The sequence below is a fragment of the Bos indicus genome, chromosome 18 (assembly GCF_029378745.1).
Source record: "Bos indicus isolate NIAB-ARS_2022 breed Sahiwal x Tharparkar chromosome 18, NIAB-ARS_B.indTharparkar_mat_pri_1.0, whole genome shotgun sequence".
In the NCBI taxonomy this organism is placed as follows: Eukaryota; Metazoa; Chordata; class Mammalia; order Artiodactyla; family Bovidae; genus Bos; species Bos indicus.
The window spans coordinates 18,801,611-18,827,660 of NC_091777.1; the positions used below are offsets into that span (position 1 = coordinate 18,801,611).

At 51.0% G+C, this 26,050-nt stretch overlaps 1 protein-coding gene across 2 annotated transcripts in view; it reads right to left on the reverse strand.

Moving 5' to 3' along the window:
• Positions 1-26,050, reverse strand: part of ZNF423 (zinc finger protein 423) — a 345,953-nt gene that overhangs the window by 232,355 nt on the left and 87,548 nt on the right. For both annotated transcript variants that reach the window (XM_070770526.1, XM_070770528.1), the window contains exon 3: positions 6,111-6,311. In XM_070770526.1, the coding sequence (XP_070626627.1) occupies positions 6,111-6,311 (201 nt within the window). The remainder of the gene's footprint in view (positions 1-6,110; positions 6,312-26,050) is intronic.

Genomic DNA, 26,050 nt, shown 5'->3' on the forward strand with positions numbered 1-26,050 from the left:
AGCACTAAGGCAGGGAGGGGCCCCACGCATGCTGTTGGAGCAAGAAAGGGCCTGAGCTGGCACACAAAGGCAAGCTCTGGCCAGCCGGTGGACAGGAACGAGGCTGGCAAAGGTGGCCAGCCTCCACGCAGCCCCAGTCCTGTAATTAGGGCCCACAGGTCACTCTGGCCACAGCTGAACAAACCAGGGTGTAATTAACTTTCCACCCGGCTTTTTACACAGCAGCATTTCACCTTTGCCAGAAAGGGAGGGTCTGCCTTTCCAAAAGGGCTGAGGAAACACTCCTTGGTCCCAATCCCCAGGAAAGGGGGGTAGCTGAGGGTAGGGGCAGGGAGCAGTGAAATTAACCCACAGGGAGCACATTTTTTGCTGTTGCTATTTGAACAAATTCCCCTCTCTAATTTTTTCTGAAGTTGAGCGTTCAAAAAAGGCTGTGTCGTCTGGAGTTCAGTTAGGAACTGTTCACTGTCTGTGTTCCCACCACAAAGTGTTCAGACATCAAATCTTAGCTCAGCTCTGTAACTTTGAGCAAGATCCCCCTAACTTCGAGCCTCAGTCGTCCAATGGGTACAGTGGGGAGGAACGATGAAAAACAAGACCTCCCTGCAGGAACTGTTGTGAGGATGAGGTGAGATAGGCCCTGCATTCAGCAAGCATCTATTAAGCACCACTGTGGACCAGGCACCAGGCCAGGATATAAGAGGGAATCAAACAGATATGACTCTTGTCTTCACGAAGCCTGACAGTAGCGGGGGAGATGGGAGGGAAACACCTCGAAAAGAATCAGAATAATTCTAGAATCTGGTGAGTGCTGGGGGCTGAATGGGGCAGGGGCTGCAGAGAGAGCAGGTGGCGGGAGATCTAGGGGCCACATTCCAGGGTGAGTCCCACAGGGCCTGACATGTGACAGGTGCTCAATATATGAAGAGTGTCAGGACTGAAGCCCCTGAGAGCTCCCAGAGAGCAGCAGAAACCCCATGTATTTCAAGGCGTCCACCTGGTCCTAAAAGGCAATTTCTGTTCTGTGGAGCAAGTGCCTGGAGCCCAGAGCGAAAAGCCTCAGTTTCTAGAGAGACTCCATCCACCACTCCCCACCTATAATGAAACCCCAAATGATGCCAGAGGAGCCTCTGGCAAGCCGCAAAAGCCACTGGGTGCTCTAGTCCTGGGGACCCACCTGTCCTGAGACGGACACACAGCACAGCCCTACTCCTGACACGGTTGGAGAAGGCAGATCTAAAGCACTGCACCGTGTTGATCCAGCACCCAGATGTCCTTGGGCAGTCAACCTAATTAATTTGGACTGATGAGCGGTTAGTCTGAGTCACAGAGTATCGGGATAGTTTCTCTGTCAGGAAGCAGTGAAACGTTCCACCTGAATCCAGACTGAAGGTCCGTGGGTGACCTGCTTCAATGAGCATATAAAAAACTGGAATCAGCCCCCAGGATAAATCAAACCCCTCATGCCTGCTTCCATGGTGCCCCAGGAAGTTCTTAGAGATACTTTCTAAGGCACTTGATATCCTCCTGGTTCCTAAAAAATGATGGAAATCACCCCCCTTCAACCATTTATAGGGCCCAGACATGCTTGGTCAACACTGTAGAAATGGCGTAACGTAAACTTCAGCTTACTCCCTGTTCCCCATGTTATTCGCTGTGGTGGGACCGAAATTAATGGGGACTTTCTATCATCAGTTCAGACGGCCACCCAACACTCCAGCTGTTTCCCCACTCGGAGCCCACAAAGGATACTCCATCAGTAACAGTCAAGTCCATCACAAATTGAGTCAGCCTCTATCTACTCTGCTGCAAAAATCCTCACCTACTGGCACACTGGTCTACATTTTTACAGTATATGGACCCAGTACCAGCAACCCAGTTTCACAAGAAGGGCTCCCCAGAAAGGATAATGCAGAAGACGACATGGCAAATTGGGAATCTGTTCAGAAAATGTTCAGTAACAAATGCCAAATATAAGGTGGTAAGTGCCCACAACTCCAAGCATGTAAACATTTGTTATCCTGTGGGCAGGGACTAGAGGGGAACAAAGAGAATTCAGACAGCTGTTGGGCGTGGGAGCATCGGCAGAGAGGACCGGATCTTTGCCTGTTTCACTTCGTGTCCTAAAGATGCAATGTCTGTTGGCGTGTGGGTTTAAAAGTCGGTTTCTCTGCAGACACAAAGCAGGGAGAGGGAGAGCGAGAAAGAAGGAGAGAGAAATACAAACAGGTCTCAATGGAGTTGCCTTCGGTTCTGGAAGTCCACGGTTCAGCAACCCCTCCTGGACCCAGCACTGCCTCTTCTGCTGAGGAACAAGGAAGCCCCTGGAAGCCAGGGTTCCTCGGTGTAGACGGTTCTGGCTCCGGGGTGGAGGATCTGGGAGCTTCCTGGTGAATGCCATCACCACCATTCTGGTAGGAGGCTCCCCTTCCATGAGGAGCATCCCCACCCCAGAAACTGTCCAGACCTCACACCACTCTCCCGGAGTCTGATGGAACAAGGCCGTGCCCCCACGCCCAACTGCCATAGCAAGAGCCCAGAGCTCACTCTGCCAGAGCAGTTCAAAGAAGGACCACATTCGAGGAACCTAAAACATGACAGAAACGAACCTTCCATGAAACAGAAACAGAATCATGGGCCTAGGGAAGAGATTCACGGTTGCCAAGGTAGGAGCCAAGAGACGGATGGATTGGGAGTTTGGGATTAGCAGATGCAAACTCGTGCATACAGAATACATAAACAATAAGGTCCTACTTGACAGTATAGGGAACTTATACTCAATATCCCATGGTAAACCATACTGGAAAAGAATGCACATATAGGTATAACTGAGTCACTTTGCTGTAGAGCAGTAATTAACACAACATTGTAAATCAACTATACTTCAGTAAAAAATTAATAATAATAATAGAAAGGGCACACTCAAGATGAACCCCACAAACATTGCCCCCTGGGCTGGGCTTTCCAGGCACCCTGGCTGGGGAGGGTTGTGCTGCCTCCGCATTCCAGGAGGACAGACAGCCCTCTGCAGGAAAGCTTCTTGTTCACACCCAAAGCTGGATTCCAATGGACAGGTGCACTGCCCTCAGGCCCCAGATCCTCAACAGCAGGGAAGCTCCACCCTTTCTCAAAACAAGACTCATCTGTTCCCTCAGAAGCATCTGCGGAGCACCCAGAGCCCGCCGGGCCTCACAGAGCAGGGTCCTCTCTGAAATCCTTGTCTGAAACCGTCTTCGTTGGGCTGAAAAGTGTCCACCTTTCCCTCCAGAGTCTGCTCCACGGGGCAGCGATGCCCACCTGCACTGTCCCTAGTACTGCAACCAGGTGACCAAGGATGAGCGTCCAGCAGAGACCCCTGAGGCTGGCCTAGGAGGGCCTGCTGTTGCATTTTTGTACTAGTTTCAAAGTTTTAAAGCAGAAGCCAATTTTTGAAGATGTTAAACTAATTCAATGTATAAAACAAACTTTTTAAGGTAATAGCTCTGTCTGGAGTGGGTTTCAGAGCCCCTCAGTCAGACAGCCCCAGAGACACCTCTGAGGCCACAGTTTGAAAACCACCACACAACCTAAGGATGTTTGGAGGCGTCCTAGGTAGGGACCTGTTTTGAATAAGTTAAAGTGAAAGTCGCTCAGTCGTGTCCGACTCCTTGTGACCCCATAGACTATACAGTCCATGCAATTCTCCAGGCCAAAATACTGGAGTGGGTAGCCTTTCCCTTCTCCAGGGGATCTTCCTCACCCAGGGATCGAACCCGGGTCTCCCGCACTGCAGGTGGATTCTTTGCAAGCAGAGCCACCAGGGAAGCCCAAGAATACGAGACTGGGTAGCCTATTCTTTCTCCAGGGGATCTTCCTGACCCAGGAATCGAACAAAGGTCTCCTGCACTGCAGGCAGATTCTTTACCAACTGAGCTATCAGGGAAGCCCTGTTTTGAATAATATGCACACAGTTCCCAATAGTGTATCCTGTCCCTGAGTAGTCCTAAGAACTGGGGGAAATAACTCCTCACATCTCTCTTCCATGTTCGGGGGACTTGCCCAGGCTGGGTCATGCCTTTACTGGGTGGTAATGAATTTCTCAGGGATGCTATTAGGCGAGGTTGTTTCCTGTACTCTTTCAAGGAATCTCTGACTCCTGTCCAATGCTCCAGGGTTTGGGGGTATTCCTGGTTCCCATGTCCCAGTGGAGGTCGTTAGTGGGGTCCTGCCAGGAAGCAGGCAGAGGAGCTGGTGGATAAAGATGCATCGATAAAGATGGCTGGAGACCCTGCAAATGGGGCTGCCGTGATTTCAGCCAAAGTCTGAGGCTGTGAAGAAAAGAGGCTGCCACTGGGAAGACAGTCCTGCCCAGGACCAAAGGACAGATAGCTACCATTTAAAATTTCCAATACAGACTACCACGTATAGCCCCAAAGCCTCCCAATCTCCCTTCTCCACCTAGAAGCACCACCATTCTCAAAAGGGTGGTAACAGACGAAAGAATCTCCTTGATGCTGAAGAGCTGTAGTGCCAGGAATGGCACCTCATTCCAAGAGCTACAGACACCCATCAAAGCATCACTCCACAGTGGAACTGAGAAGCCCTGCTTTAACAACAGCACAGGAGCAGTGTGATAGGACATAAAGAGAACAGCTTTTAAGTAGAAGATCGATTGACTGTTTTTAAAATACGCACCAATAGTTCACTCTCTTATAGTTAAGATTTCACTTCAGTTTGTAGCTAATCAAGAACTACACCAGCATCGACTGTTTTCTCAAGGAGAATGAGAGTCTGTAGCCCACAAGGCTGAGGAGGTCCTGATTCCATCACCAAACTGCTATGTGACCCGGGTTAAGTAATCACCTTTCTGTCTCCCTCAATATTTCCCCCCAGGAAATAAGACGACTGGAAAAGCCAACCGCATAAATCCCTTCTGAGCATCTAAGTTGGCCATCTCCTCTGCCAATGACGGGAATATTAACAAATTCCAAAATGACTGGGGTTTGGTTTGCTGATTCCCAAACAGTTCAAAACTTTGAGTCTTTCTGGGTCCATTGTTTTTGATATCAATTCCCTTTAGAGGTTGAGAATGAGGACTTGGCTCATCCAGGGCTGTGTGGGTACAGATGTCACTAGAGGAAAAGTCATAGCAAAGTTCCCCAAACACTTGGCTATCAAACTTCCAAGACAGCCTCACGGGTAGAGGAAATAAGACTTTGAGTCCCAGCCTATCTCCTACCAGCAAATTTCCCTCCCCAAACAGATGTCAGGGCCTCCTTTGAGTATTGGTTGGAGATTTAGGTCCTATTTCCACAAACTGGCACCCCAGGGGCTGCATCAACAGTCACAATACAAGGAAGTGTCTCAGGATAGCTATGTAAGGAATACGGATGCTCTGACCTCCTTGCTCAAAGTCTGGAACGATGTCAACCCTAATGGGATAGCATGGCTGCGACACTCCAGGGAATACACATGTCCCCATTCCCCTACCCCTCACACCCCATATATCCCAGACACACGGACACACTTGACTCGTGAAGTCTTAAATCGCTCCTAGAAACTGTGGCCTTGTCCACCTTCTCTGAGGCAGCTGGTAACAGAACACAGGGCCATCGTCAGGCCTAGCAAAAACTGCTCCCAGCCACCCTTCTCCTACCCAGGGAAGCAGAGGCCAAGTGCAGAGGCAGAACTGGGTCCCTTTCTGCAGGCGTACTTCTTGGCTTCTGAAATTCTCCTCATCCCATCGTTAGCCCTGCCTCAGAGTTCACTCCTTCACGCAGCTTTCCACACTTAAGCTGCTTAACTTTGCACTAATAACCTCTTAATTGCTGGGTTTCCAAAAGGCCTTCCAGAAATCCAGGGTGCAGACCCACCCACTTATGGGTCACGGGCCACAGACGGCAGTTTCGGGGAGCAAGGACAGGGTTCCTCCACCTAACTCCTGCTTGCCACAAAGCTGTTGCTTTTATTTTTAATTTTATTGAAGAGGGTACCCAAGACACCACAATAAAATGACATTAACTGTAAAATTACATTATTAATTCTTTAATCTCACTTGAGGCTTCAAGCTGTTGCTATGTCCAATTACCCGTATAACCACCTGTCAGAATCCCAGTGCTATTTAACATTACCTCCAGGACAGCGGTGGGCCCGATGGTCCGTCAGCTCTGCCAGAGACTCAAAGTCCTGCTGACAGTGATCGCAGGTGTAAATTGACTCATCCTCCACGTCTTCATCGTCCTCATTCCTCTCCTCTTGACTTGTCACGCTGTTCCTGTCTTCCAGCACACGGCTGGTTTTTCGATCACACTCCGGCTCTCCTTCTAGGCCTCCTGCCAACAGGAAGAATACAGTCCATGTCAGCTGACGGGGTCTGGGGAAAGCATTGTAAAAGAAATCGCCCCGCATTTATGAAGATACATTTAATTACTCTACCTCCCAGGGTCCATTATCCTTGACACCTCTCAGTATATTAATATATGGGTTTTTGTAGCATGTGGTGCCATAATTCTCAGCTAGCTTATTTAATTCTTGGTGCAAATCTTCCAGAGGGATTTCCTGTCATCTTCCCTCTGTGCGTGGATACTGGGGGTCGTGACCCATCAGGGAGGTGAAAATGCCTTAGCATTTTGTCTCCTAAAAACTCAATTCTCTCACACACCTCTCCAGTGTTTTGATCAGCTATTCCTAATGTACAAGCTTTAAGTTTCCCCGAAAGCCCTGTGGTTTAGAGCTGAGAGATCTCTTAGCCAGACTAACCCTCCACACAACATGCCTGTCAATGTGGTGAGAGGCTGGCTTAGTTCTTTGTAAAGATGTCCTGATTCTGGAATCAAAGAAGCGCATGTGTTTGCAGGACCAAGGACAGTCAAATTGCTGCTTAAAAGGCACCTGAGCCCTCACTTGCACCCCAGTATCAGCCTAGAGAGTGAGAACCAGCCTTGGAATCATTTGACCAACTTCTTTAAAATAAAATACCAATTCTATGCTTGCTACTGCTGCTGCTACTGCTAAGTCACTTCAGTCATGTCCGACTCTGTGCGACCCCATAGACGGCAGCCCACCAGGCTCCTCCATCCATGGGATTTTCTAGGCAAGAGTACTGGAGTGGCTTGCCATTGCCTTCTCCGATTCTATGCTTAGCACCATGCAAACCAGTAGATAAACTGTACAGAAAACTGAACTCATGATTAATGATCATGATAACAATGCTTTGGCTTTGCATAGCATTCTGTGCATTTTCAAAGTAACAAATACACACATGTAGCCCCATTTCAGTCTTACACATCCCAGAGCTAAAGAGGGCTCAAGTGATCACCTGGCTCCACTCTGCCACCGCCCCTCCCTGCAGAGAGGGACAGCTTTGTTATTCCCCTTTCACAGGTAAGACACCTGGCCTCCAGCCAGGGGGCTGTAACATCCCTAGCCCCAGACAGATGTTGACCTTGACATCCTGACTCCTGCCCCATGCACTTCCCCACAGAGCAGACTCGATCTGAGAGATAAACAGGGCCCAACAAGAACTTGTAAACTGAAGTGCAAAAAAATCCATGGCAAATATTACATACGAAATATATCAGTCATCCCAATAAATGTCAGTGGATTAAAATTGCCCATTAAAATACAGAGACTTGGAACCAAAAATCCAAGTGCCTGTCGTCTCTTCCCACAGTCTCTTCTGGGAAACAGATCAACCTGTGCAGAAACTAGAGCTTATTTAAACTAGAGAGAGAAATCTCTACTACATGTAAAGATATTGATGCAAACATATACTCATATGCAGAGGTGTGTGTATGTGTATGTGCATGTATGTGTGTGTGCATGAGTGTGTGTGTATATTGCCCATAACATCACAGTTACAGAAAAGCCTTCGGCACACAGCCTTTAAACCCCCAAGGATTGGTCGCCAAAGGAAGAAAGAGGAACAAAGCAAAAAATGCATTCGATTTGAGGTGGAAGCCACAGTCCTACAAATATTTCAATTTATAAATAGATAATGTTATAAGGGCTCCGTTTCTCCTGTCCACACAGAACGCGCACTTCCAAGCACCCGACATCGAGAACCTACAAACACAAATCAGCTCATTGGAGAGCCAGCTGCCGCCTTCCGTGGCGGGGAACGTGGTGTGACACGCCGCTTGGAGCTGCGCGGAGGCAGTAAAAATCAATGTTTCCATTTGTGGCCCATCAAAACATCTCTCTTCTTACCAATTAAGGGATGTACAATTTTTAGGTTCTTTTATTATCAGAACACGCCAACTCCCGGCAATACAGAAATCCCATTAAAAGCCAGGCAGCATATTTATCTCAGGAAATCTGATCTGCTGCTGCGGCGACGGCAAGAAATAGAAAGCAAAGAAATGAGAAATATCATTTGGAGCCTTCAATATTATAAGTCATCACACAGCCATGGTTACACAGTCAAGCGCCCATCTCTGAAATTCCTAGTTTACAGTCTCTTCCTTTAACAGAAAAAAATGTTCTGAAGGGGGAAAAAAAGAACCATAATTCCCACTTTATCTACTACACCAAGTCTCCAGATAATAAGTTACATTCAGCAGCATGCCGGTGCTACTTTACTTAACACACAGTTTAATAGACATATTTAAATTATCCCCTTGTTATATTTTTTTTGCCATATTTACTTGGCAGCACTTTCCATAATAGCTCATCTAATCCACAACTGGAACCACAAACATTACAATGCATTTGATCTCTTTAAATCTGGTACATCCTGTTGACTCAGGAGCAGATAAATCAGAATGTCAACTCGTGGGTTTTTATAAGGCAAAAACCCATAAAGTCATCCAAGAGTATAAATCTGTTTTAAGGAACTGTCACCTCCCCGCCGCTGTGTCCTAAATGGGAAGGCAAGGTGGCTGCATGGGAAGGGACAGAAGATGGGAGGTGAGCGACATGGGGACCTCATACACAGCCTGAAGAACTGTTAGAAGCAGGACTTCCCTGGAGATCCAGTCCCCGGGGGCCCCTCTGCTGCGTCAACAGAATCAAGACCTTGAGAGCAGGAAGCCCTCCATCCTGCTCGAAGGTTTACTCTGTAAGGCAATCTCGTGTGACCCAGCCTCTGAGCCTCACAATCGGGAAAAATGGTGTTATTTTTCCAGCTTTCCTCAGAAAACTGAGGCTCTGAGAGGCCACCCAGAGCCACATAAGAGACTGAACCTACAAGTTCTGACGTGGTGTCACGCGCCCTTCTCCAGGCCTGGACCCCAGACGCCCAAGGCCAGGAGACGAGAGCGCTGAGGCTGCCAGTGCCCCTGGGGCACCCTCTGGGTCTCTTCTTTCCAGGCCCACCCTCAGCAGCTGCTCAGAGAGCCCCTGGGGCCATCAGGAGTGGACCTGCCCTGTTCCCCTGACCCAGCCCTGGCTCCTCGGGGGCAGCCCTGCTGGCCCATGTCCCTCCCTCATCCAGCCAGAGGCCCCCGAGGGTCCTCACTGAGAGCTCACAGGGGACGCAGGGCCCAGCAGCCGCCATCAGCCCTCCCAAGCCCCCACCCCAAGGGCTGCCTCGGGTTTCCATCGTGGAAACCTTGAGCCTAAACTACAGTTGACCCCAGGTCCCTGCAACCCCCAGGGCCCCCAAAGCAAGGTCAGTACAGCTCATTTCTCTGCCCATCCCCACCCGGAGCTGAGAAGGACTTCCCAAAAATGGGCCGCTGGGCCTTTCCCTGCAGCCTCATCCAAGTTCTCTAGGGGACAACCAAGGAAGGCCTAAACTACACAATTTCCAACAGGGCCCTCTCCCAGGGCCATGAGCTTGGGACAGAAAACAGAATCGGCACCATGCAGGCTGCCTTTCCCTCCATTGCCAGAGTTCCCGACCTGCCGGGCACACACTGCACCTCGGCTAGCTCACAAGCGGGGTGTTTTCTTGTGCACACACCACCATCTTTCTGCCCAGGGGTCCACCCACAGCAGCGAGCATTACCAGCCGACCTGGTGCCCTATGAACTGGGCACCATCACAGCCCCATCTTCCAGCTGACGAAACTGGGACTCTGGGAGATGATGATGCTTCACCAAGGCCACAGGGGCAGATTTCAAAGACAGCTGTTATTGTTGTTGTTCAGTCGCTATGTCACGTTCAACTCTTTGCGACACCATGGACCTTCCAATAAGTCAGTTCTTCACATCAGGTCGCCAAACTATTGGAGTTTCAGCTTCAACATCAGTCCTTCCAGTGAATATTCAGGGTTGGCTTGATCTCTGTGCTATCCAAGAGACTCTCAAGAGTCTTCTCCAGCTGTGCCTGATTCTTAACCACTCCACTACATGGTCTCCCCCCAGCAGAGCCTCAGTGGAAAAGTGAGTCTCAGTGTCAAGGAACCGTCCTACCCTCCAGAGTCACCTGCAGGGTCCTGTTCGCGGCCCCCAAGGCCCAGCAAAGGTTCTGGTTGTTTCCAATGGTTTCAACAGCCACATAGCTTTGTTCCATCCCTTAACTTCAAGTGTATTTAGCCAAGGGCTTCACACTCCTGCTCCACTGTAACTCTTTACCCACCTCACTCCCCACGGGCCTGAGTATCAAGGCCACTCAGATTCCCATCATCCATTCCCCAAGTTCCCCTTTCCTTCCCTGTCAGCACACTTAGCTCCAACTTCTCTCACAGGCTGATTTTTCACTCTCCGCCTCCCATGGCAGCTGCACTTGTCCTGGACGGCAGCAACGACTCCCATCCCATGTGCTACTACGGAGGAAGACCTTGCCCTCTCCCATCAAAAAGAGGGACCCAGGGTTTCCCTGGTGACTCAGTGGGCAAGAATCCACCTGCCAAGGCAGGAGACACGGGTTCAATCCCTGATTCGGGAAGACCCCACATGCTGCGGAGCAACTAAGCCCGTGCACTGCAACTACTGAGCCTGTACTCTAGAGCCCAGGAGTCACGATTACCAAAGCCCACGTGCCCTAGAGCCCATGTTCCGCAACAAGAGAAGCCACCGCAACCAGAAGCCCATGCACCTCAACTAGAGACTAGCCCCCACTCGCCGCAACTAGAGAAAAGTCCATGCAGCATTTAGCACAGCCGAAAATAAATAAACAAATAAAAGTTAAAAAAGAAGAAGCGGGATTGACGTCCCCTCCACAATTCCCCTCTGGCCCAGCTGGCCTTGGTGGCTCCTCCAAATGCTAGAATGCCACAGAAACTAGAATGCAGCCTCCCCTGGGTCTCCTGAGAACCCAGCTAACCTACTATGAGAAGCCAAAGCCTCATGAAGAAAGGGTGGGTGCTCCAGGCTGCCAGCACCCACTGCCAGTCCCGGGAATGCAGCATCTTGGACACCTAGCCCAGACAAGCCTTCAGAAGGCAGCAGCCCCAAGAGCCACATGACTACAATCATATAACAACTGTACGAAGTGAAAGCACCAGCCAAGCCCAGTCACCCACAGAACTGTGTGCAGTAATAACTGTTGCTTTAGGTCATTGAGTTTGGGGGTACCTTGTGACATAGCCATTGATAGCTGCAACACGTCCCCATAAGCTCATGAGGGCAGGAGCTCTGTCTGTTTCGCTAGGTACTATCTCCCCAGCTCCTAGTACAGACACATAGTAGGCACTCAGTAAATGGTGAATGAATGAATGGATTTCAAAGAAACAAGACTCTGAATGTCAATACAGATAGAAGCAAGGGAAGAGGAAGTGGTTACAGGGCTGTTTATTGTGTGGTAAGTATTGAGTTCAATCATATGAAGTTGCCATCTTTGTGGGTCAAAAATGCCAAATATTGGCAATCTCAAATGGTTCAACCTAACATATGATGGGACCAATCTGTTCTGCCAACTTCTTCAAAGCAAGAGGAAGATGGTACACCTACACAGGCTAATCCCTCTACACCACACCAGTCCCTGAGTCCAAGATATGGGCTTGGGGAACCTTCTATGAGCAAAGAGCAGCAGTAACAAAACACTCCATCTTTGCTGCCTATGATGAGAGAATAGTGCATTTCCCCACCCAAGCCAGGTGCTGCCTCCCCTGGCACCCTGAGTGATGGTGGTCACCTCAGGTACCTTCTACCTTTGAATCCTCCCATCCCATCATCACAGTAAGCCTATGGGGGAGATATAGTTGATATCTCCCCTCTCCAGAGGGGGAAGCCAAGGCTCAGGACCACACACAATCACGTACACTGGGAAGAGCAGAGCCTGGACTCGAACTCAGGTCTTCTGCCTATAATCTTGACTCTTAACCGCTACACGGGAGGGTGAAAAAGAGACTGCCTGTGAAAGCGCTGAGCAGGGGACAGCTGGCTGAGTCCCCTGCCAGAAAAAGGGAAAGGGGAGAGGCCCCGGGGGGCCATGCTGCCCACATGCTGCCAGGTCTGGGAACAGGACTTTTCCTACCTTCTCAGCCAGGCTTCTCGAGCTCATGAGTCAGGACTGTCAGGGCCTCAGCGCTCCCCAGGGCCAGCTGAGAGAGGCTCAGCCTGAGAACACCCATGAGGGTCTCTTCCCTCTGGCCCCAGTCCCCGCCAGCATGAGAGTCAGAAAGAACCTCAGCAACAACGCTGCCTCTTCTCCTTCCTGGGACCGACTGTGGGGAACAACCCGCCATCAAGGGTCCTGGGCACCCTGAAAGCCAACCAGGGGCCACTGAGGGTCCCGCCTCAGGGGTCCCAGGGCTGAGGACCCACCCAATGGAGGCGGAGGGCCACGAGCAGCCCCCACATGCCCAGGATACAGAAAACAAGGGAATCACACCCGTTCATCTCTGCTCTCCTTCATCCACCTGAGACACGTTGATTAGGCAGCTACTGTGGGTCAGGCATAACAAACATGTATTTGCAACAACATACAGTCTCTTTCATCTCAGTGGCCTGAAAGCCATATAATGCCTGGCACAGAAAAGATAGTTAATCAACATGAGGTGGGTGAAAGAGTGCCCAGTGAAGAAATGGAATGCCCGAGGGGAGGTATAGGTGGTTAAGAGCTGCAGCCTGGGCTGGGGTCACTCAGCACCCCAGGTTCCAGTCTTGACTCTAGGACCACCCACTTCAGCCCATGAGTGACTCTGACTCTGTCACTCGTCCCATCCAAGGCTGAGTCCCTACGTGTCAATAAGCCTGATCGTGATGGACACGGTCCTCTCCTGCTTCACAAGATGGAGATGAACGAACGGCCATTGATTTGAGAAGACTTGCGCCTACAGCTACACACAGATACAGGTAAGCCAAGAGCCCTGCAGGGTTCTGAGGAGCTCAGGGGAGGCTGGAGCAGGAGCAGATGGGCAGAGGAAGATGTGGGCAAAACTGCAAGACAAGGGTGCCAGGGAGGGGCAAAGAGGGGTGTGAGGGCCAGGATGGTGCCCCATGACAGTGGGAGGCGGAGAGTCATCCCTGGAGGCCAGCCTCCCCATCTCCTACCCGAATCAGACTTGGACAGGAGACCACACCACCCATCTCTGTGGAAATCAGCAGACAGTGAATTCTAGGCATGTCCAGGGCTTGACGAGAAAACCCAACTGCACAGGGAGCACCAGGAGCACAAGTGCAGAGGAATCAGCAGGGCAGAGGCAACCATGCTGTTCCTGCAGAAAGATGGTTATGAAGCAACGACACACACAAGCAGCAGAGAGCTGGAGTCATGTTCCAGGGCCTGATGGGATGATAGAAAAACAACAGAAAGAATTCCAGACTTTGGAGCCAGCATTTCTGGGTTCAAATCCACAGGCATCACTTCATAGCTGGGAGACCTTGGATAAGTCACTTGCCCTCTGAGAAAAATTTTAATAACGTTACTGTTTTAACGAGATAGTATATACAAAGCCTGGCACCCGGCTCACAAGGAAGCTTGCGAAAACAGTAGCCACAGTTACTGTCTTATTTTGCTGTCATCATTTAAACACAGGCAGCATCACTGCTCAGACAGGAGGGTGGAGACACCATGCCACACGAGACTCTGGAAGGAGACCTCACAGGCTCCTGAGGGTGGAGAATGTCAGGGTACATGCCCCATGGAAGACACAAAAATGTCCAAAAGAATCCACTGCACCAGGAGAGGAAAGTCCTGGCCTTGAGTCCAGGCTCCCCCACTCCACGCTGTGTGACCCTGAGTAAATGACAAGCCCACCTCCTCCAGGAAACAGCGTGACCTCTGCCGAGGGTCTGCCCCAGGGGCAGGCAATGTGTACGTGTTTACAATTCACACGCCCGCTTGTCCTGCGCTCTCCCCCTGTACGCCGTTCAGGAGCCTCCAGACAGACTTCACAGTCCAGGCAGGTGTCTACCACTTCCAAAGTGTTTATCCTGGAGCAACATTTTCCTTTAATAGCAAACACAGGCTCCGTCCTAACAGCCCGTTATGTTTCCTACAAACAGTTTCCCCGGCAGCATGTTTCCTGAGGGCCAGCGTGGGAGGAAGCACTTTCGGAACCTGGGCAAGAGGTCAAACCCCTGGCTGAACCTCAGCTCGGCGCTCGGGCCCGGCTTGTAGAGAAGGACACGTCTCCGTGAACACTTTCTCACGCACGCCTGGGCGGGTGGGACGAAGAAATGGAGGAATTAGGCCGGGGCCGGGCAAGGAGCCTGCCAACCGCAATTAGACACTCTGCTTGTGCATCCGCTGCTGGCCCCAAATTCCACAAGGCAGCCACTATTTATCTTCAGGTTTAGAATATTTGCAGTGCAGGCAGCAGGGTAACATTTAACACTCAGCCTAAAGGGTCCCCTTGACAGCAGAGCTGTAGGCAAATATTTTAACACATAATTTGCTGTCCAAGTTCCACTTCTTAAATAAGGAAGCAACTTCCACAGGCTGTCTTAGGGGTTCGGGGGGAGTGCCTATCACTCCCTTCTATGTTGATGGCTCTGCGGATGGGCTTTCAAAGCCACGGTCAGTGAGACACTGAACCTGAGGCTGCACCACACAAGCCAGAATGGTCCATCCTGGCTGATGATGCCAGATTGGGTACAGGGCCCCCCTCTCCACAGGCCCGCAGTTGACCAGGAAAATGACAAGAACCTTCCAGAGAACGTCTCTCTAGTGGACAAGAATTCTAGAAGCCAAGGCCAAAGTGTGATGGCAAAATGTAATAGCACTCACTTTTGTCAGACCAGGCCTTCCGATTAATTTGCATCCTTCACCCCTTGACCCATGTCCCCATAAGGGAGATATAACATTAGACCTTTTTTATAGAGGGCAAAACCAAGGCTCAGATGGCTCAGACAGCTCACTCTGTCACTCAGATTATGAGTAGGCCTAAGCGCACAACTCCAAGGCCCCCACCTTTACACAAACGAGTAGAATGGGCTGAGGGAGTCTATGGGGAGACTATACACCCACCCAAGGAGGTGGTCCCTGCTCAAATCATCTACAAAATCACCATACAGAAAAGTGAGGCTCAGTACAGACATTATTTGTTCTTTTTTAAAAGAAAAACAATTAAGAAATCCGTATTTTTTGTGACGTTTCTGGACTTTTGAATGTTGACTTCAAATTTTAAGAAATCAGGTGTGGATGAAACAATAGGCCTTGGAGGGCTGGAGGTAACCTGGGTGGGGGCGGTGGGGGGGTCTTTGCCGTGGGACACACCCAGCAAGAGTCTCTGGGGCCCCTTATCTAGACAGGAAGTTTAGCTGTGCAATAATCAAAGTGCCCCTTTCTTTGGAGATTTAGGGCTGGGTTCAAGTTCCTCCCTGCACAACTCTGGTTGCTTAGACTTCTAGACCTTGGTTTCCTTGCCTAAAAATGAAGATTTCACTCCCTGAAGTTCTGATTGGAAAAGCCTCCTCTGAGGACTATCATTCAGATGACCTTGCCCCAGGTCTCTGCCACCCAAGCCGCGGTGAGCAATAAGGTCCCCCCAGACTGGAGCCATTATCAGACACAAATTCTCCACATCTCAGTCAGTCAACGAACATTCTTCTGAGCACCTCCTATGTGCTAGCCACTGCTCCAGGCACTGTAGATGCACCAAAGAACAAAGCGAAGTTGCTCATGCTGCTGAGGCTGACATTGGGTTACGAGCACCTTGCCATGTGTGGGCACATCCTGCTGAACAAAAGCATGATTCTCCCCTCCCAAGTGCCTAGCTCAAGCCATAAAGGCAGAGAGCGATGGCAGCTTTCTCCGCGCCCGGCTCCCAGCTACTATGGGTAACGAAGGAGCGGAAAGACAAGATGATGGATGGGAGGGAGGGAAAGCAGGAGGAGGGGAGAGAAGCAAACACCCCCACCAAAAAGGAAAAAAAAAAATTATATTTTTCTAGTCAGTCCTGAACAGTGTCGCTCCTCCGAGCCTCACAATCTTAATAAAACTGATCTCGCCGCATGCAGTAATGAAGAACAGTCGGACAAAGCCACCCTGGAACCATGAAAATTGTACGCTGTTACCGCCTTGTGACCTCCTGAGGCTGTGACCACACTGCCCTCTCCTTGCTGTCATGTTTTGTCTCCGACGGCCGCTGGGAAGGAGAAGATGGAGAAGCGAACCAGAGGTAGGCAGTGGAGGGCAGCCATGGGGTGGCATGGGGAGCTCGATAAATCCAGCTAATCTGTGGCCAGCACTGAGGCCTGGCGCTCCTAATTGCCCCTGGTCCAGGAGCAGCACTCAGGGTGAGGATGCTGGGGCGCAAATCACCCCCGGAGGGCCATGGCAGAAAGAGGAGCCCTGTGGGGGTGGAGAAGGGGGCCGGGGACCAAAGCATACCCCCAGGCAGGGCTGAGTAAGAGTGGCTCAGGGCCAAAGGCAAACGCAAACAGTGCAGATGAAGGCCACAGCCCCCAGCCCATGCCAGGGTCGCTCGGGACACCGGCAGGTCCCACCCTCTCTGGCCTCATGGCTCCATCTGCCCATGAAGGCATGGGCCATGGAGCAGCTGCTTTTAAAGCAGGGCACCTTAGTGACTCCTTGCTGGACCAGGGGCAGGCCCGAGGGCAGAATGCCAAGGGTCACCTCCACACCAAGGAAGCCCTCCTCTGCTGTAGACCCTGGGGTACCACTGAGCAAGAAGTGGGCAAAAGTCCACCCTCACAACTCCTCTTCGCTGCCCATGGCTCAGCCCAAGGAATCTTCACCCCACAGGGTTGGCCCCACATGGCGTTCTGGGTGCTCGCCAGGCACCCCTTTTTCTCGCTCTTACCACAGCAGCCCTGGTCCTTCTCTCAGAGAACATCCCACTGTCCGAGTGCCAGTGAGCCGGCTCCGTGCAGGCAGGATCAGCATCGGTTTTGCTCATCCGGCTCCCTTCCCCCACCGAGCCCTCAGTATAGAGCCTGGCGCACAACAGGTGCTCAATAAATGTCTATGAGCCCAGCAGTTTGAAACGGCCCTTCCCACCCTAACACCTAAAGGTCCAGCCATGGGTCTGGACATCTCTGGGCAAACTGGAGACAGTGGGAACAAAGACAGAAAGCCGGCCCAGGGCTCTGGGAGTAGGAAGGACTCGCTGCCCTTGGTCCTCAGGAGCCGCTGCCAGAACCCTCCAGCCCAGGGTCTCCCGGTCCAGCCGCCTCCCGCACCCAGGGCCTGGGAGGCCAGGAGCCCAGGAGCCTCCAGCCACAGCGGAGAAGCTGTGCAGAGCCTTTAAAAATTAGCAGTCGGCGGGGCATGGAGACGGCCTGGTGTGTGGTGCGTCCCGGGGAACACTGAAGTGGCGTCTGGAGAGAAGGGAGCATGTCTGATGGAGTTGTTTCACCGCGTTGTGGCTGCTGAGGGAGAAGCGGGGGGCCAGGGCGGGCCACAGCCAGCTCCCCAAAAGCGGCTTCCACAGAGCGCCCCCACCCCGCGCCGGAGCGCGGAGGCCCCGCCCCCTGCAAGACCCTGCAAGACCCTTCACTCCACTTCACTGCATCTGCCCGCGCTAGCCCGCCTGCTTTCTGCCCGCTTCCCTCCAGCCTCCGGGAGGGTGCCCAGTCCCACAAGTGGACTCTGAGGCATCCCGGAAGCCTCGAGAAATCTAGACCTGTGCGCAGCTGACAGGACAAAGCCAACAGCCTACACAGAGCATTGGAGGGACCTCAGAGAAAGCCCCGCCATCCCTCAGGCGGGAGCCCCCTCCCAGGGGATGGATTTAAGCGGCGAGTGGGCCGGATCTACACCCGCCAATCAGAGCAAGGGCTGCATGGAGCCCAGGAGGAGCGCAGACCTGGAGAGGATTAGCCACAGATCAAAGGTCAAGTGGGCAGCGCAAAGGAAACTTCCAGACCCACCCCAGGGGCCCGGTGGCCTCCTCGGATGGCCAATATCCGCGTGATCTATATGCGCACGCACACCCACACTCCGCACGGCCACCACCCCCCGGCTCATCCTCAAACCGTCACTTAACTCGGATTTCAAACTGCTCGCGATGTTCTTTAGTCAACATGAGGCAGAAACCTTTTATTAAATGCTGCTAATTTTTTATTGATCACACTGTGAATCATTTCATTTTCCATTACCACAAACGTCTCCTATCAGCGCTCCACGATTACGCTTCTTTATTCAGTCTCAAGCAACTTGTCACTTTTAATCAGGTTGCTGGTTTCAGTATTGCTCAAAAATTAGAAAGTGGGATCTCTGTATCATGACTGCTTTTGTTTAAAAAAAAAAAAAAAAAGGTTTCCATACAGGAAGGGTTATTATACTTGGAATAAATATCCATGAGTCAAATTCAAATGAAATTCCTCCCTGACTCTAACCAATTTTAGCATTTGCTTTTATAATTTTTTTAGGTTTATTTTCACGGAAAGACTATTCATAATTATTGCTCGTACTCTCCCCAAACACTTATGTTACTAAAGTGTGAAATGTCTTCTAACACAAAGACAGATCTCTGGGAAGTAATTACAGAAATGCATTCAGGGGCAATAATTCTATATTAGCTGTCAGCAGCAGACATCCTCTGAAAGGCACTTGTTATGAAGGAATTATTTGTGTAACCATTGAAGGCATGGCAGGCAAGCCCACACTGAAAGGCTGCGCCCGACCAGAAGCTTGGGCTCCCTCATCAAGGGTCAAATTAAGTTTAAATCATTACCTTGAAGCCAAGCAAACGCGTACCTGACTGTCTATTGTGGAGACGTTTTTTGAGACGCACTCAAGCGCAACGTGGTCTTCCCAGACCCAGCGTGGTGCAATTACCCTGAGTCTCAAAAGGATTCTGCCAGGAGCCTGTCACAATAGGGAGAGAGGAGGTGGCAGGGTGTCTGTTAAATGCTAACTCATGTCACCAAACAGAATTCTCAAGAATTATAAATTGCCGAGATGCCTCGCAGCTGACCCCCTCACGTTAAGAAGAGCCCAGAATATTATCAGGAAAGTGTAAGAATTTGCATCGAAGGCAGGAAAGGACTCTCTGTGGGGAGTCCACAGGGATGAAACTGAGGACACCCAGTGGAGTACCTCCTCCCACCACTGAATTTACAACTGGGGTCTGGGTGGCGAACGCAGATCCCTCTGGGGTGGAGAAGTAAGGAGGGCTCATGGATGCAGCATTGGAGAGGACCAAGGAGGAGCCTACACTGTTGTTTGGGCTTTACGCCCAACTCTTGGCATGACCCTGGGCCAGTCCAGTCACCTCCCTTCTCTGAGCCTCAGTTTCCCCATCTGTAACACCATCCTGCATCAACACTGTGTTCAGCATATTAACTGAGTGACTAGAAACAAAGAAGCTGCAGCCTTACCCCCGTCCTGTTCAGGGCCTGGTTCTCCCACCTGTGAAATGGCGAGACTGAGTCTGGAGCCACTGAAGGAGCCACCTGACCTCTGAGTGTGGGGATAAAGAATGGGGAGGAGAGCAGAGTGTCTTCCCAGTTTGCTGGGTCCCACAGACACCTCGGGGGATTGCTGAGACCCTGGAATCTCAGCTTCCCCATCTTTAAAAAGGAAACACTGAAGATCACTGCCCTGGGCTGTGCTCAGAAATCAAAGTGTGAAATACAAACCGAGGCTTCTTCAATCTGCTTGCCCACTGTCGCTGCCAAAGAGACAGGTGCTTTCTAAGAAAACTCAGGGCAAAAGGCAAAGGAACTACCTTCCCCTAACACCATGGGGCCAAGCTACCCTGGGCAGTGCCGACAGTTAGCTCTCCTGCCCCCAGCCATAGCACCCTGATCTTCCATGGGGCCAACCCTCCCTAACTCCCACTCTGAGGCTCACTTGGGGCTGGTCTCGCCTCCAAGCTCCATCCAAGGATGGACGTGTGACCCAAGTGGGGCTACTGAGACACAGTTCAAGACATTTTCTGGAACCACTGGGAGAGCAGTTACCTGCAGTGTTAGAATGGGGGCAAGCAGAGCTGAGAGATGGAGAGAGGGAGCAAATGGTGTTTGAGACATGCCCCGTGACCCAGTCATTTCACATCAAGGTTTTACCTGCTAGAAAACTGTACCTGAGAGTTAACTGTGAGAATATCCACCCCAGAATTCTTTGTAATAGCCACACACACACACACACAATCAGACCACATCTACATTTCCATGAATAAGAGATGAATAGATAAACAGTGGTACATTCGCAGAGTGGACACCATGCAGCAATTAAAACCAATAAAACAGAGCTACACATATGAACAAGGATTAATCTCCCAAACATAACAGAGACAGAGATAGAACACAAGTTGCAAAAGATAAACTGTGGTGATACGATAAAATACAACATTTTAGAATATCTATAGAACATTTACAGAACATCTAAAACATATATAGCAATAGTATCGATATACCATCCATATGTTTTTCAAGAAGAAAGACAAATACAGAAATGATAAATGCCAGGCCCTGTGGGGAGAAAGAGAAAGATGACTGGGGGCTTCACTGGATGAACGGAGCTCTGTTTCTCTTGCTGAAGGGTACTTGAGTGGTCATTATTCTCTTTTATGTATCTGAACTATTTCATGATAGAAAAAACTATCATTGAGCCACTAAAAATGTTTAAAAGAGGAGATGGTGAATGAATTGGGGAGTCACAAGGAAGCACTGAATTTTAGATGGAGAAGCCTTCAGAGAAAGGACAGGAAAGCCCAGGTTTTTTGAATTTAAGACTCAAGGTACTGTTCCAAGGCCACGTGGTAAATTGGTGGCAGAGCCAGGGCTAGTCCTCAGGTCCCCAGATTCTACCTCATCCCTGGGCTCCGCCCCCTTCATCCAATGTGACAGGGGTGGAGAGGGAGGAGAGAAGGGAGTTTCTGGCTTGAGAAAATAAATGGTACCCCACGACTTGGTACAGGAGCAGGAATTTCTGTTTTGTTCGCTGCAGAATCCCCAGCAATTAGTGTCTGGCACATATTAGGTACACAGTAACAACCACATGTGCCAAATGGATGGATGGATGGATGGATGGATAAATGGATGAATACAAACTGAGATGAACCGAAGTCATGTACATCCACTCCTTAGAGCAGACCCTCCTGGACAGAATCCCTTTGCCGTACCACACCACGGCAGTCGTTTTTAAGCAAATGCTGATTTTCCACCTTCGTGTCTTAAAAAAAAAAAAAATCAATGCTTCAACTCTGACTTCTCACCAATTTTCTGACCCTCCCGTGGGCAGGCTGAGATTGTGAGTCACGGCTGAGTCTGGAAAGCCACCTTGGAGAGATGAGAATGAAAACCAGTCTAATTTAAGGAGGAGCCAGGTACTGCCTAAAATGCATCCCTTCCCTCCCCCCTCTTCCATGAATGCACATTGAATGGAAAAAATTACTCAAACTCTCTCTGCTGGAGAGCGTCTGATGGCTGGGCCGACCAAAAGGAACCGGTTGCTAAGAAATCACACCGGGCGACGTCAGATGATCACTTGCTACAGGCAAGATATGGCCAGGGTCAGAGTCCAAAACAGTTTCTGGAAATCTTTCCAGCAAAAATCCCCTTTTCTGCACAGGGAGGGCAGGAAAAGGAGCCATCTTGTTGGGGACCTTCTGTGACACCTACCCTATGAGGTATGGACTCGGCGGCCTCAGTTACAGATAAGGAAACGGAGACACAGAGAGGGTGAGGTCACACAGCCAGAGGGTGACATAGCAGGGATCCTAGTCTCCAAGAAGCTCCTGCCGAGCACAGACCTGCTTCCCAGCATGCCGGGTCTGGGCTCCCCTGGGTTCACTCCTCTGGTGCACAAATTGCTGAACACAGAAGCCCAAGCCACTTGGAGAACACCGAGCTCCAAGATGCCATCCCATCTCTGCCACATTAAATAAAGAGACGAGGACTTCCCTGGTGATCCAGTGGTAAAGAATCCACCTGCCAGGGCAGGAGACACGAGTTGAATCCTTGGTCCGGGAAGATCCCACATGCTGAAGGGCAGCTAAGCCCGTGCGCCACGACTACTGAGTCCGAATTCTAGAGCCTGTGCTCTGAAAGAAGAGAAGCCACTGCAGTGAGAAGCCCGTGCACCGCAACTAGAGACTAGCCCCCACTCACCACAACTGGAGAGAGCGGGAGCGCAGCAACAAAGACCCAGAGCAGCGAAAAATAAATACATAAAATTAATTTTAAATAAAGAGATGAGGCAGGTGCAATGTCACCTCCTTCCCAAGCCAAGGTACTACCCCAGAAGGGCAGTAGCAACAAGATCCACTAAAGGCAGGGGGCCCAGGGAGTGAGGTCCCATGGGAGACCCCAACTACAAAGGGCACAGGGGCCCCGGGTGGAGGCAAGAAAGACTGAGGCCGGCCCAGAAATGCCCAAGCTGGGTGCTCTGCCCATATTTCCAACAGAAATCCACAATGCCTGCCTGGGGGACTGGCTGGCCACGTGTCAGACCAGCCAGTGGTCCCACCTACCTTTCTCCCTGGGTCTGTTTCTGTGTTTCTGAATATCTTTCTTTTCCACAAAATGAGCTTTTACTATTATCTCTGAGCACAGAGATAACTGCGATGAGGGTCACACAGAAAAGTACAAGGAAAATAGTAAAAATCACCTGAAATCTCACACGCAGACGTTTGCGCTGTGACCATTTTGATGAACAAGATCGCGTATTTCCGTACTCACGCAGCAATATAAGAGTGGGATCTTGAGCCGAACGCCCGCTTGGAACCTTTTTGCACTTTGTGCCGAGATCCTCTCTTCCAGGGACCACTTCTTTGAGTCTGCCTCTACAGCTTCGTCTAGAGGGAAATCTCACAGTCCCCAGCTTCTCGGTACGTGGAAACAGGTCCCGGTAAAGAAGTAGGGAGAGGTGGGCTTATTTTGTCTTGGAAAATTTCCTTGCTCTGAAAATGGGTTTAGCCTGAAGTCTTCGGGTTAACAGCAGAGTTTCTGGAGATGCGGGTGAAAGGGCCACCTGGGCCAGCATCGCCTGGAGGGGGATCCCAGATGATATACCAGCCACCCCTCTCTGAATATGAGGCCTGGAAATCTGTGCCTAACAAGCCTCTGTATGCCGCCCCCCTAGATACTGTCCTAATGTCTTTTAAATAGAATGGAAGTAATATTGATTCGCTAACACAGTCTTTCAATCACCACACTGGACCAAAGGCCGACCATGACTCTTAAGAAAAAGAACTTGCTCAGTGCAGCAACACTGAGGCTGAGAGTCGGGGTGCTCCCCGGCGCCCAGCCCTCCCCTCTCCACACCATCTAGGCCCACCACTACCCACCGTACCTGTGCGGAGGACAGTGGCTGTGCGCTGCCCAGTTTGGGCAGCTGACCTTGAAAGGAACGATGCCCTCAGCCTGTAAGCCTGTGTTGTGGCCCACGAGCCCCGTCTCTGGGTGTCACTCATGTGTGTGCCCACACACACACACTCATACACACTGACCATCACACTCCTGCCTAGGAGGGGTGGAGTCGGCGCCTTTTCCTACACCCACTGATCCCAGGGAAAGTCTAGGAAATTCCCATTCTGGGAATTCTCAGTTGGCGGCTTCCTTTCTTCTCTTTACCAAATAGAAAGAGGAGATTTTTCCCTTTCTCGTCACGAAATCAGGATGCTTCCTGGGTTTCGTCACTAATGGCTAAGCATGGGACCCAAGTCATTCCCACCCTCCAAAGGCCAAGCCACAAGGGCTTCCAGGAAGGCCCTCATTCTTCTGCCCTTGGAGGAGCCCAGGTAGGGAAGTGAGCTGGATGCTTCTGGGAAACAGGCCCCCTGGGAGACACCTTCCCCTCTGTCTGCCAGCTGCCGGCTCTGAATCACAGAAGACAGTCACAGGAAGGAGGGTCAAAGCCCCCAGTGTGGCCTCATACTCCTTTCCAGAAGAGAGACACAGGGGCATTTAAGACACATCCACTTATTTCCAAAACACTTACCAAGATCCACGACACACCAGGGACTGTCCTAGGACACAGCGGGAACGGAGGCGGGCAGACCCTCTTGGGGAGTTTACCCTCTCATCAGGGAGAAAGACAGCAGATACACAGAGAAACAAAGTCAGGACTTTGAAGGAAATAAAACAGGTGACGGGGCAGGGACTAGAGGAGGCCAGCTTTAGCCAGGGTGGCAGGGAGGGCCCCTCTGCTGGGGACATGAGCTGAGCTCTGGAGGACCAGAAGGAACCAGCCCATCGACACGTGGAAAAGGGCGAGGAGAGTGAACACCAAGGATTCTGATGAAGCATCGGGTCCATTCCAAGAAGCAAGAGGACGTCAGTGGGCCTACAGTGGAAGCAGGCAGCTCAGCGTTGGGCCTGAGGAAGGCACAGGACAGCCATCAAATCCTAACTCAGACCAAGACTGGAGGGAGCCCAGAGTCAGTGTGAGTCCCTTGATTCAAAGCAAACGTGAGAAATCCAGAGTGGATTCAGGTTGAATGAAGGTGATCATGTACAAATTAAAGATCGTGTGAGAGCCTCCGGACTAATTCAACGTGGTCAGATGTTACTGATGAGCACTTCAAACATCAGAGGGCCATGTCAACAGCATGCAAAGTGCCATGGCTGGGACACAGGCTATGAGGTCAGATCTGAGTTTGAATCCCACCACTGCCAGACAAGTCTTCTGATTTATCAAAGATGAAATCATTAATATATTCAAAACCATGCTGGTTCTTCCAAGTGTCAGACCCTGCACACACGGCCTCTGCTTACCAACACAAAGACAGGATGGGCCTCAACAGCTCAACTGTGCCAGACAGGAGGGTGGAGGGGGGGTGCCCAACCTTGAGCTTTTCAACCACTGACTCAGCCCTGGAAAGATAAAAGTGCCAAGGTGCCACCCAAGAAGGGCAGTGAACAGGCTTCTGCCCCTCCTTAAGGGCAAGGGTCTTCGCCGAGACCCCACAGCAAGGAGAGAGCAAATTAAGAGCAGCAGGCTCATTGTGGGACTCCTCGTCTTGCCCCCTCAAGCGATCCTAGCCCATATCAGGATGCTCGCCTCCACATCGGGCACCTGGAGAAGAAAGGTGGACTGAGGGGGCCATGACTGTGTGACAGTGTCAGCCCCTCTGCCCACGATTCATTAGCCCAGGAATCAAACAACTGGAGCCATGTAGGCGTGACCTAGCCCAGGAAAGCCTTTAAAACAGATGACCTGGTGCATCACCCAGCGTCCACCCAGCCAACAACTGTACACGTGGGGGACCACATCGCTGGCCCCTCCTGACCCTGCTCTACTGGGCTCGGGCCTGGTGGGCATTCAGCAGCCCTGAATCAGGAGCTGCAATGCTTGCTCCTGTCCACACAGCTTGTGCTGGCCTTCTCAGTACCTGCACCAGCTGCTTGACAGATCCAAGGGCCTGGGAGTCCCCGCTAGAACCAGTCCCCACTCTGACAGTGGCACCATCATCAGAGAACTCTAGCCAGGGATATCAATCCAAGCATCTCGTCCTTTAAAAAAAAGCGGGGGGAAGCAGAGCAGGAAAGCTGTCCCAGACCACTCAAGAGGAGAATACAGAAGAGCAGGCTTGTTCTGGGAGATCACAAGGCACAGAACCCGAGCCCACGGGGCTGAACAGGGGGAGAAACCGGCACCGGTTCATCGCGAGGACTGGGAGCATGGGCTTGACCTTCAACAAGCTGGAGATGTACCCCGCTTCACAGCTCATAAGCTGTGTGACCACAGGCTAATTATTTAACCTCTCTGAACCTCCCTGTCCAACAGGACAGTGACACGGCACCGCTCACCCCTCACCCTATCTACTTTTAGTTCATGGTTACTCACTCTAACTAAGTAAACTAAACAGGTTCCCTTAGTAAGTGCT